At 48.9% G+C, this 13,190-nt stretch overlaps 1 protein-coding gene across 10 annotated transcripts in view; it reads right to left on the bottom strand.

Annotated features, from left to right (window-relative positions):
• GAS7 (growth arrest specific 7) overlaps positions 1-13,190 on the bottom strand; it is a 291,891-nt gene that overhangs the window by 45,613 nt on the left and 233,088 nt on the right. For 8 of the 10 annotated variants that reach the window (XM_033184549.1, XM_033184554.1, XM_033184558.1 and 5 more), the window contains 2 exons: positions 12,960-13,045; positions 3,272-3,325 (listed from right to left, as the gene is read on the bottom strand). In XM_033184549.1, coding sequence (XP_033040440.1) covers positions 3,272-3,325; positions 12,960-13,045 — 140 coding nt within the window. The remainder of the gene's footprint in view (positions 1-3,271; positions 3,326-12,959; positions 13,046-13,190) is intronic. The other 2 variants (XM_033184559.1, XM_033184551.1) reach the window with 1 other exon arrangement.

Genomic DNA, 13,190 nt, shown 5'->3' with positions numbered 1-13,190 from the left:
CTGTGGGGAGCAGAGGGCACAGGCTCCTTGCACGGCCGGTTTGACCACCTTGCCTGCAGCAGAGAAGGGAAAATGGTATGACAACAGAGGGCTCAAGTCCAACTGTCTCTGAATTTTCTCCCAGAGGAAAGCGGATCGGGGACGGTATGGGAGAGGGAAAAGCCAGCCCCGGAGCGCTGTGGAACAGAGAAGAGAAGATGCGACCCCAAGGGTTCACCTCCAGCCCCCAGCTCCCACCCCGGGTTCTGTGGCTACGCTGGGAAGCCCCGAAGCTGAGGACCACAGGAGTCCCCAAATTCCTCTTTTCAGGTGAGAGTGTGGCCGGGTGGCTCTGTTGTCCTCTTTTCTGAAACCCTCAAGATTCAGACGCGTTCACGCTCCTGCCGAGGGCTGTGAGCTGCCACGAGCACCCGTCACTCCCAATCAAACAGCACACTCCACCTGCCAGCCCCACACTAGGGACAGCGGAAACAAGACTCAGCAAGGCTGCCAGACCCTGACCGCTGCTGTCAGGGAGCCCACGTGCCTGTCCCCTGAAAACTAGCTCCAGGCTACGGGTGGGGAAGGAGGAGCATCAGAATCCAGCTCCATTCTTGCTCTGGACCCACCACCCTTTGCTGCCCAGGCCTGGAAACTTCTGCTCTGTGGGATTAGACAGCATGGGAAGTGGCTCACTTCATCCCTACATACCACGGACAGGGAAGTTCACATCCCAGCCTCCTGAGACCTGAACCATCCCCTCCCCACTGAGTGTCTCCTTCTTGGGAAACCATGAACTCTGGAGGATGAGAACCCAGAGAAAGAAGCTGAGCATGGGAGAGCAGTGGTGTGGAAGGGAAAAGGCACCAAGGCCTGGAGACCTGTGGACCAAGGCCAAGGCCAGGTGGTACACTGGGAAGTGTCCTGGGCCGGCAGCCCGGAGACCTGGGTTCAAGCCCTGAGCTCTGCTCCTCACTGGTTTTGTGACCTTTGGTCCCTCCTTTGCTCAGTTTCCTCGGCAAAAAATTCTCCAAGGCAAGAGTGTTTACTTAAAACCTCTGGGGCACTGGTTCAAATGCAGATTTTCCAGTCTGGCCCCAGAGAAAACAACTTGTACATCTGGGGTGTCATCTGCATTTTATTTATTTATTTATTTTGTTGGAGATGGAGTCTCGCTCTGTTGCCCAGGCTGGAGCGCAGTGGCTGGATCTCAGCTCACGGTAAGCTCTGCCTCCCGGGTTTAGGCCATTCTCCTGCCTGAGCCTCCGGAGTAGTTGGGACTACAGGCGCCTGCCACCTCGCCCAGCTAGTTTTTGTTGTATTTTTTTAGTAGAGACGGAGTTTCACCGTGTTAGCCAGGATGACATCTGCATTTTAAACAAAGGTCTTGGAGGTTTCAGAGTTTGCAGACTCCCTCATGAGAAGCAATGATATGGCTCAGCAGGAAGGAACAGGGAAGGCAGGCGTGGGCGAGGTGTGCTGCCCCACTCTAACCATACCTGAAGCTCTGGCTGCAAGATGAAGTCCAGCAGGTGCCCCACCCCATGGCCTGGGCACCATCACTAAATGCCTTTAAGGCAACCCTCCATGACATAACACTCTGCTTTTCACTTCACATTTTTGTTTTTCTTTTAGAATTCAAATACCCACTCCGACCCACCACTTTCTCCTCCCTCTCCTTTTTATGTATTTCAGAAGATGTTGGAGAGCTCCTGCTGTGCTGCTGTGTCCCAGCATTCTGGGGCATTTTGTGACGATTTGAAGATGGGCCACTGTACCCTCTGGAGCTCTGCACCTGAGCCTGTCCACAACCCCTCCCCACCAGTTCCATCAACTCCACCAGTAACAGAAAGGCTGCTGCTACCCACAGTCCAAGCAGGTTGAGTGGTTCTGCCCAGCCCTTGGAGACACCGTCCATCAGCATAGGGCATTCCAAAGGAGCTCATGACACAAGGAACCCAAGCCAGCTCCAGAAGGGACACTGTGGTAAGGGCAAAGATTTCAAATCCTGATACTTCCCAGGTGGGCGACTGTAAGCAAGGTGCAGCTCTGTGCCTCAGTCTCCTCATCTGTCAACAGGGTGATATAGTGTGTACAGAGCACTTACTATATGCGTGCTCTGTTTTAAGTGCTTTCCAGGGATGGACCCATTTAGTCCCTACACCATCCCTAAGGCAGAGACCACCCGCCACCCCCCATTTCCCCACTTGACGGTTATTGACTGAGATGGGAAGAAGTCAAGAAACTTGTCCCAGGCTGTTGCCCAGTCATTAATATAACTAACACTCTGGCCTCAGAGTCCACGTTCATCGTCGTTACACTATATTGATTCTACCACTCACACTTCCTATAGCTAATGGACAATTAAATGAGCTGCTTGGATCTCTACTTACGCACCATAAATGTACACAAAAGTTGCAGCAATTGCCATCGTTAATTGTTTACCTAAACTTTTTCTCCCAAAGCAGGATGTGCAGCCTGGATGAAGCAGGGAAATACACCCACTCTTGGTTTTGTCTCTATGGGGGTGGTCGGAATGGCTCAGAGCTGTGTGAGTTGGAGTCTAAGAGAGCAATTCCCCGTTCCCTGCTCTCCTGCACTTGTGCCAAAATAGCAAACCTGGAACCACACTTCTCAGGTCTGTGGCTCTCAGGGGGGCAGTGATGTCCAGCCCCACCTGCCCCAAGCACAGGGCTGAGGAGCAGAGGTGGGGTGTGGGGCTCCCCCTCACCTCTGCATGGGGATGGGCGGGGGGGGGGCTCCCCCTCATATCCACATGGGGGTGGGCATCTTGAAGCGCCCTGGGAGGCAGGCTGGCCACCTAGGCAGAAGCTGCCTGCTCCTGTCAGGAACTCCTAGGAACTCTATTCTTAGGGCGCTTTCTCTTGCTTTTAACTTTGACATCTTCCAGAAGTTACCCCGCACAAAAGCAACCTCGCCGTGGCTGTAATTTACACGTCACTTCACTTGCGCTGAGCGCAGTCCACCCCCTTCAACCCACTCCCGCACGCGTACCTTCCCCTCCTGCCCTGAAAAAAATGGCTTCTGCATCATCCCAGCCACCCTCCTTCCACTTGTTCACCAGAAGAGAAGTGAAATGTGAAATTGACAGGAGAAGGGGAGGTGGGAGGGGGACGTGGATGGGGAACTTGAGCAAAATCCGAGCTTTGGAACTTCCCCGTCTCCAGGTTAGGCATCACTTCTGCTTGGCGGTCCACATCGCCATGGCAACAGCCCAGCCAAATGCCCCAGCTCGCAGGCACCCTGAGAGTCCCCTTCCGGAGCTACTTACTGTGATGGTGTTTTCCTTGCTCTGCTTTTTGCTTGGTGATGAGGATCCCAGGTTCTGGGGAGAGAGGCAAGAAATATCATCAAAGCTGTTCTCCATATTGGACATGTATTCCCCCCCATTCAGGTTCCCTGAGGGTGGAGGCGCTGGGGAAGTTCAGGGATGCTCAGTCTGCTGTCAACTCCTAAGTCACCATATTCTGGGCCAGGGCAGGCAGGGGTCTCCCTGACCCCACGCTGTTCCCACACCCAACTCTCGGTCGGAAGGCCAATTCAGGAAGCCTCCTGCACAGGCTCTGAGAGAACTGCTCCAAAGCAGGTCTCCCCTCCTCTTCTCTCAGTCTGTGATTTGGGGAGTTAACCCCTCCGCTGCCCTCTGCTGGTGAACGTTCTGCGTGCCGCTTGCCGCCTGAAGCCCCGGAATCCACTGGGGAGAAGAGAGTTAAGGCCACCTCCTCCTGGCTTTGAGGACTCAGCACACGACATTTTATTCTGAAACCCCTGGGTGCAAAACATCAAACCTAGACACACACAATGTACACTGAGGCGCTGCTCGGTCACCTCCCCGACTCCCCGTTTCCCCAACCCCGTGAGCCAGGAGGGATTTCTCAGCCAAGCTGACTTCCAGCTTCCATTCAGTCTTTAGATTGCCTTTTGATGTCTTCCACTGCCAGCAAGAAAACCAGAGTCCCAAGTACTTCTGAGCCCTGAGGTCCTCAGCAGCCTGCCAAAGTCCTGGGATTGGTCTGGCAGAGAAAATTAAGGACTGCCAGTGGAAAATGCCACACGTGTCCTAAGAGACTATGACTCTGAAGAGTATTTGATACTGGGTCTCTGTTGTTCTATTAGCAATTATGTTAGGGGTTCAATACCAGAGATCCCCAAGCAGGACGTCTCCTATCCTGAGCCACACAGCGACCTGGGAAGCAGGCTTACCCCTGAGGCACTGCAGGTGGTCATCATACATGTGTCCCAGGACTTGTACACAACCTTACTCTTATTTTTTTTTTAAAGGTGGAGTATCACTCCGTCACCCAGGCTGGAGTGCAGTGGCGTCATCGTGGCTCACAGCAACCTATGCCTCGCAGGTTCAAGCAATTCTCCTGCCTCAGCCTCCTGAGTAGCTGGGATTACAGGTGCCCGCCAGCACACCCAGCTATGTTTTGTATTTTTAGTAGAGACAGGGTTTCAACATGTTGGCCTGGCTGGTCTCGAACTCTTGACCTCAGGCAATCCACCTGCCTTGGCCTCCCAAAGTGCTGGAATTACAGGCATGAGCCACTGCAGCCGGCCTGGCCTTACTCTTCCTTAGTATAAGGTAAGGAAGTGGTTGCCACTTTATAGATAAAGGCCAGAAAAAGCATGGAGGGGCTTCAACGAGAAGGAACCACTGGCTTGACCCTAGACGCCTGGCCAAATGACCATCTGCAGGTGAGGGCCACCTGTTGCCTCAGAAACCTATCAGCAAATTAGGCAAATCAGGGAGCTTGACTATGCCCCTGCTAAGGTCTCATGCTCTTACTCCATACAGTCTTACTTGGGTTGCCAATTAAAGTTATCTCAGGAAAACTGATATCCTCAGGGTGTCTAGCAAAAATGAACCTTAGAGAGCATGAGCATTAATTTCACACAGACAAGAAAATGATTACTAGCCTTGAGACCCTGGCCAGAGAATCTGACTTCTTGGAGCCTCAATTTCTCCATCTGTAAAATGGATGGTTATCACTGGTCCTCAAGCTTTGAGGTGCACCAGAATCAACTGAGGAAAGTGTCCAAAATAGAGTCCCAGCTGCACTCTCAGCTGCTGGGCCTGATCCAGCAGGTCCCAGGTGGCGCCAGCATCTCTGATTTGCAGCATCTGTGGACCTCACTTGGAGACACATGGATCTGATCTACACTGTGGTTCCACTGTGTTTCTCTACTGACGGCAACTCCTCTAGTGACCCCAACAGGCTCCTGGCCAACGTCAACTTTATGGTCAACTATAGCTTCCAGAGACATTTTTAGTGCATCATCTCATCCAGCTGGCCTACCCTATACCTTCCCAAGTTATCAGCTCTGCCAATTTTGGCAACTTGATAAAACTGCACAGGGAGAAAGGCAGACAGAGTCTACAAGGCAGGAGGTACTAGCCACCAAGGAGAAGAGACAGGGATAAGAGTCTCTCTCTCCATAGGTTCATTCACATACAGACACTAGTCAAGCAAATACATGCCAGGAAGGGGAAAGAGTAGCCTTTAGGATGGATTCTGCAGTCTACAGGAGTCTGTCTTCCTGTCATGGACACATTACCACCGTCACCACCACGTTCCCACTGCAGCCTTCCAGGGAGGACAGCCAGCATTCTAGCAGCCTTGACAACAGCCTTCGAGTCTACCTACGGATGCTGATGATGTTGGTGATAAGGGGGCTAAGAGGGGAGAAGCAATGCAAGAGATACTGTCTACTGAGTGCTTATTACAGCAGGCTCCAGGTTAGCCATCTGACACATTTCATCTCATTTCATCCTTACAACCCCAGCAAGTTAAACGGCATCAACTCCATTTTACAGATCATGAAATTGGGGTTTGCAGAAGTAAAACTGTCCAGGGTCACAAGGCTCGTCAATAGAGGAATGGAAATTAGAATCCAAGCCTGCATGACTCTTTCCTCTATCTTCCACCATCTCTCCACCTTGAGACCTGAGACAGTATCTTGTTTCCCATGTGTCTTTGCAGGAGGGCAAAAAAGATTTCCATCCACCACAAACATATATTTTGGGACCACTGTGTATAAGTCTCTGTAGAATAAGGTTCAATGCAGAGGTCGCACCTCCTCCCTATAACTTGGCTAGGATAGGAATACAAGTAATGGCATTGAGGGTGGGTGTTTCATGTGTAGGTGACAGCCCTTTCCCTGGTCTCTGCTCTATTAGCAGTGTTTTACTTCAGCCACCGAGGGCCAAGGTAGGTCACAGGCAATCTTAGGCTCTGCCTGTGCTGCTGATAACCTGTGCCCACTGCTCCAACTTCATATACATATCACATGCATTTTATATATATACACACACACACACACGTACATGGCACACACACTCTCATAATGCTCCACTGAAAGGGCCCAGAAGGAATGACATCTCATCACAGTGACAACACCTACTGGCTAGAAATTGGTTTCCAAATATGATCGGAAGCTCCTTGGTACTAATCCCAAAGGCAAGGTATTTGGAACATCTTATTGTACAAAGATGTAAGAAAGTATTCAAAGAATAATGGAGAGATAACAAAAGAACACAAACAACTTAAAGGGCTCCCACAGGCCAAATGTGGGAGGATTTGAGCACAACTATGAATGAATGACTGCAACTCACTCACTCACTCCAAGGGGGAAGGGAGAGAACATTTATTTCAGAAGAACGCCAATAAAAAATGTACAAGAAATCAGATGACCGCCATTTGCAAACCCCCAGCATCAAAGAGGATTCAGGCCGCAATCCTCATGGACGCTGAAAGCAGCGGATGGAGATTGTCAGGGCACAGGATATTCACAGGGTCTTCACTGGCACCTCACAGATGACTGACAAATTAGAAAGGGAAAAATGTACCCCTGCAAAGGAGAAATCTGGCAGCCAGCACCTTAACTGAGAGTGCAAACTAAGCCTCATGAGTAGGGTGCTAACCTGGGTGGCTGTGCCTCCAAACGCAGTAAGAAGAACCCCACATGGCCTGTCCAGCATTCTTGCTCAGACTGCAGAACCTGAACCTAAGCATAAGAGAACAGTCAGATGGAGTCAGAATGCAGGTTATTCTACAAGACACCTGACCTGGACTCCTCAAAAATAAATTGTCAAGGTGATGAAAAACAAAAGAAAAAAAGGTGTAAGGGATTGAATGTAGAGGCGACAGACTGAGGCAACAACTTGGATGAAACATTCTATCCATATGACAGAATATTCTTCAGCCATAAAAAGGAATGGAGTGCTGATCCATGCCACGATGTGAATGCACCTTGGAGTTCCAGGTGACAGAGGCCAGACACAAAAGACCACAGACAGTATGATACCATTATAGGAAATGTCCAGAAGAGGCAAATCCATAGAGAGAGAAAGATTAGGGGATGCCTAAGTCTTCAGAGGATTCTGTTTGGGGTGATGAAATGTTCTAAAATTGATCTGATAATGGTTGTAGAACTTTGTAAATAGAGTAAAAAACACTGAATTGTACATTGTAAATGGGTGAATTATATGGGTAGGTGAATTATAGCTCAATAAAGCAGATTTAGGGGGAGAGAAAGAGAGAGAAACTAAAGAGACACAGCAACCAACGTATCTGTGTGTGAACTTGAATGGATCCTGGACTGGGGGAGAAACGCAGCTATAAAAAGGATTGGGGGGGCCAGGTGTGGTGGCGCACGCCTGTAAGGTGGCACACGCCTGTAATCCTAGTGCTTTGAGAGGTTGAGGTGGGAGAATCACTTGAACCCAGGAGTTCTAGGATTCACGAGCTATAATGCTGTCACTGTACTGCAGCCTGAGGGACAGAACAAGACCCCATCCTCCTTTTTTTCTTTTTTTTAAAAAAGACATTGAGACAATTGAGGAATCTGGAGTGTACATATTAGGTCATATTATTGAACTAATGTTTTCTTAAATATGATAATGGTATTAACATTATGTCTTCTTCCTGGAAGACATATTCTCAAATATTTGCATTTGAAACAGTAAGGCAGAAATGTGCCTTAAAATAAAATAGGCAGGGGCATTGGGGGAGGAGATGGGAGCACAAATAAAACGAGATTGGCCAAAGGCAGGTAATCGTTGGGCTTAATTAATAGATTTGTGGTACCTTATTATATATTCTCTCTACTTTTGTAAAGGCTTGCAAATGTCTACAATAAGAATATTTGTTTTAAATCTCCTTTGTCTATGATTCCAGAGAACTCTTCTCCTCCATTTATTTTGTAAAGGCCTGCCCAGGGGTCAGGACACCCCACCTGGGCATCTCTGCATCACCCTGAGGCCTGGCAGGGGGTGATACCCCACAGGAAGCGCTTGGTAAACTGGAGTGGGTCATTCACTAGTGATTCGGCAAGTCCCCCACTCCAAATGTCTTCTCAGCCCATTTCCTCCCCCTGCCAATAATCTGGGTCACATCCCTTCAGCAGATGGGATCTCGAACAAAAGCCCGCAAAGGCTTCCCAGTGCAGTTAGGATAACCCCTGAGCTCCACGTGGTAGGCCTGTGCAGACTACCCCAGCCTCACTTCCCACCCTCCCTGTGCCTGCTCATTTAGTAAGTCACAGCCGTATTGGGTCTCTGTGGGTTCTTTGAAAACACGGTTCCTCCTTCGTGCCTCCAGGCATCCACGATGCTATTCCCTCTCCTGGAAAAGCCATTCTTTCCCCACCTCTTTGCCAAGTGAAACCCTTGCTCATCATGCTAGTCTTAGAATAGGTATATTTTCTTAAGGTGTCCATTCCTGACATTGCCAGCACCAGGCTAGGTTCTCACAGCATCCACTTCCTCCAGCCCTTATCACTGCTGAAATTGCACCATTATTTATCTGCTCTTTTTCCCACACCAGCCATAAAACTCCATCAAGGCAGGGCTATAGATATCACCTATGTCTCAGTGCCTGACAAAGACTGAAACTGCTCAATAAGAACATGTGTTACTGAATTATTGAGGTAGGTAGGAGGTGGTGGAGATTAAACATCTCACTTCTTTCTCCACTTTGAACTCCATGCTCCAATGGATCCCTTAAGTTTCCAAGCCCTTCGTCCCATTCTCTCTCCTCTCTCCTGTGTCTAGAGGGTCTTTCTGGGAAGTTCGTGAGAAGCCAGAACAACTGAAAGGTGGATCACAAAAAGGCCCAGGCACTGGTGGGCAGGAAGGGAAGGGACCGGCTAGGACGCGATTCTGCAAAGGCAGCAAGCCTATTAGCCTTTGATCTAGAACCGGAAATACCATTTGACCCAGCAATCCTATTACTGAGTATACCCAAAGGAATATAAATCATTCCACCATAAAGACACATGCACACGTTTATTGCTACGCTGTTTACAATAGCAAAGACTTGGAACCAACCCAAATGCCCATCAATGATGGATTGGATAAAGAAAATGTAGCACATATACACGATGGAATACTATGCAGCCATAAAAAAGAATGAGCTCATGTCCTTTGCAGGGACATGGATGAAGCTGGAGGCCAACAATCTCAGCAAACACAGAAACAGAAAACCAAACACTGCATGTTCTCACTCATAAGTGGGAGCTGAACAATGAGAACACATGGATACTGGTGGGGGAGCATCACACACTGGGGCCTACTGGGGCATGGGGGGGTAAGGGGAGGGAGAGCATTAGGACAAATACCTACTGCACGCGGGGCTTAAAACCTAGACCCCAGGGTGACAGGTGCAGCAAACCACCATGGCGCATGTATACCTACGTAACAAACCTGCACGTTCTGCACATGTATCCCATAATTTAAAATAAATAAATAAGACAATTAGCCTTTGATCCTTTGCCTCTGCCCCCCAATCAGGTGGGCTGCATTTATCCAGTACCTGGGCCGACTGCCCCAGGGCTGCAGAATTGAAACCCTCCACTGGGTGGCACCAGATCACCACCACCTGTGCCCACCCAGCCAGGTCTCCCAGGGCTGAGTGAAGGAGCGGGGCAGGCACCCTCAGGAACTGTGAAGCACCCGCTATCAGTCCTCCCCATGACACAGCACGGTGGGGACATGCTACTGGTATCCATGGAAAGTCCCTGTCCCCCCCCGCAACCCCCCAAACATTCTAATCTTCCTGATCAGCTTGCTCAAGGAGGGGCAGCTAAGGAGGGGCAGCTAAGAAGGGGCCGGAAAGAGATCACAACGGGGTTTTGAGAACTGGGGCTTTCCAGTCTAGCTTTCATCACGGTAACCCTGAACATGCCACTTTACCCACCCCACACGCCGCATCCCAAGTGTTCCTTTGCTCCTTTATTCATTTACTGATGCTTAAGTGTAGTTATCATGAGTGGTAACTGACAGTACGGATGGTGAATCTACTCGTCTGCAGGTTGGAGTGGGGTCTATACCTGAGCACCCTTTGTTGCCAAGTGCTCTCTGTAAACATCAAACCTTCTTAACCTTTTTCTATGCTTAACTCTTGGCACCTTTTTGGACAACCAGCCTGCAGGTTCACAAACTGGGACAAAAAGTAGTAGCTAGCTGGGCATGGTGGCCTGCGCCTGCAGTCCCAGCTACTCCGGAGGCTGAGGCAGGAGGATTGTTTGAGCCCAGCAGTCCCAAGCTGAGGCCACAGTGAGCTACGATTGCCTCTGTGAACAGCCAGTGCATTCCAGCACGGGCAACACAGGGAGACCCTGTTTCCTATTTTTATTATTATTATTATTTTAAAAAGTAGTCGTTTTTATATCCAATCGTTACCCTTTCACAGCCTAAAAGAATGACATTCTACCTCCCAATCCTGGGACTGGTGAACAACGTGCATTCGCCCTCTCCATGTACTGCATGATTTATTTTTGTTACCTGGAAGACACCTCAGCAACCAAGATTACCGTCCAAAAAGAGTCTGACTCAATCCGCCTGTCTTTAGGCAGCCACTAGCTATCCGGGCCTGAGTCTCCAGAGTTCGCCTTTCCTGAATTCCCCATACCGGTACCTACTTTGTAGCTTTTTTTTTTTTTTTTTTTTTTAAATAAAAAATTGTATGTATCTTCTATAAAAGGAAAATGTGTTCATTTTAGGAAATTTGAAAAATAGCAAGAAGTATAAAGAAGATAAAATGGCCCATGATCTCAGACCAAAGTTTCTCAACTTCAGCACGATTCATGTTTCCAAGTTGAGTGATTCTTTGTTGTCGTGTCCCGTGCATTGTGAGATACTTAGCATCATCCCTGGTGTCTGCCCACTAGTTGCCAGTAGCACCCGCTCCGCAGGTGTCACAATCCAAATATCTCCAGACATTGTCAAATGTCCCGATTGATAGCCATGATCTCAGACGCAGACAGAGCCACCACACATTTTCCAGTTTATTTTTCTTCTAGTCCTTCTTCCTAAGTATAGATTTCCTTCTGCCAAATAAGACTGACTATACATGCAATGTGTGTCCTACTTTTTTTACTCTGTATTATGTTGTGAGTACTTTCCCAAATGATTGCATTTTCTTCAGAAGCATGCTTGCTAATGGCTGCGCGATATCACTGGCTAACCTCCAGCGCCATAATTCCTTTTACCCATCCCCTGTTGTGGGACGGTTAGGTTGGGTCCAGTGTTACGGCGCTGTAAATAATGGTGAGCAGAGGAATGAAGGGGACTGACAGGCCAGCTGTGCGCTACTGACTGCTAGTCCCCTGCTCAGGAGTGATGCTCAGACCTACAGTATCAGCATCACCTCGGGGCTGGCTGGAAACTCAGAACCTCAGCTCCCACCCTACCCTAGACCTCCTGGATTAGAATCTGCATTCTAACAAGAGGCCCCGCTCACTCTAAGTCCATCAAAACATAAGAAGTCCTGACCTACACTGAGGTCCAAATTCTTTTCCAGAGTTCACTGAGCTGAATCGAAGTCTCCTAAGAGAACGACTTAATAATGTTCCCCCAGATTAACACTCTTGTCCATGTTAAAGCTGAGTGTCACATTTCATCTGATTAGACTAACAGCCAATGGGTCTCCAGATGTTGCCAAATGTCTCATGGTCTCAGATGCAGACAAAACCATCATTAATATTCCAGTTTATTTTTCTTCCAGTCATTTTTCCTTATGTTAAGTATCGATTTCCTTCTTCCAGTGACTGGTACATAGAATCCACTGCACAAGTAGCTACTGTCATCATCAACATCATCAATATTATCATGATCACCATCAATGACCATTATTGTCATCATTTTAATGATCGCGCCCAGGGTTCTGGCATTTTAATTCCTGGAAAAGGTTACTGGAGTTTGGAAGCTTCATTAAGAACATCTTCCTGATAATTTATGGCGAGACTAAATAAGGCTAGTCCTCAGTTTTTTAGGCACAGCTTAATGCAACTAGAAAAGCCGTAAGCCTTGACATCAAGGTCCAGTCTAACCACTGAGTAATCCTGTGAGCCTGCACAGGTCACAAAACCGGTTGGAGCCTCGGTGACCTCATGCATACCTTGAGTTGTTACTGACGCCTAACTCACATGTTTGCATAAGCATCAAGTAGGACGGAGACTGTGAAAACAGTTGGAAATTGTACAACATACTCCCATTTCCTTCCATCTCATAGCTGTCTCTATGCTAGTTTACCAAACAAAATCAAATTTTACTAAATTCCATTCTGGGTAATCTGGCCGTGGGAGGGGTAGGGTAGAGAAAAGGAAAATTGTCTGGCACATCCATACTCTTAAAGTGATGAGAAACACAGGCTTCAGGTATCAGGAATTCAGACCAGAGAATGGAACTCTCTGTCCTAATGGTTTCAACCCCATCCCCGTCAGTCCCTCCTCCAAACCACCCTTGACTTCTAGAAAACCAATAAACCACAATCATCCAACCCTCTCCCCATCAGGGAACACGGAAACCACCCAGATACAGCAACCACTTTCTACCTGGGGGCAGAACTGGGCTGCAGCCAGCCACCTGGACTCCCATGATGGACTTGTCTGTAATGAAGCCTTTATGGGCCTGCAGAAGCAGCGAGCTCTATACCTCCCTTAACAGGACCCCTTACCTGGGAATCACCGGTGGATTTTCGGACACTCATGTGGGCAGTCTCTGGAGGGTGCGCTGGGGTCCCTGACGCGTGGTATCCATTCACTGCAGGGACAGAGACACGGCTCAGATGCTGTGTGGGCCACAGATGGGCACCCCCGCCTTTCGTCCACTGCAGCCCCCTTTCCCACCTCCTTCCCTGGCTCTGAGAGGTCTTGTGTGGCAAAGACTATCCCTTAGGATCTGATCT

This window comes from Trachypithecus francoisi, unplaced genomic scaffold, assembly GCF_009764315.1.
Source record: "Trachypithecus francoisi isolate TF-2019V2 unplaced genomic scaffold, Tfra_2.0 Lachesis_group20, whole genome shotgun sequence".
Taxonomy (NCBI): domain Eukaryota; kingdom Metazoa; phylum Chordata; class Mammalia; order Primates; family Cercopithecidae; genus Trachypithecus; species Trachypithecus francoisi.
This window is presented reverse-complemented; position numbering and strand designations above follow the sequence as displayed.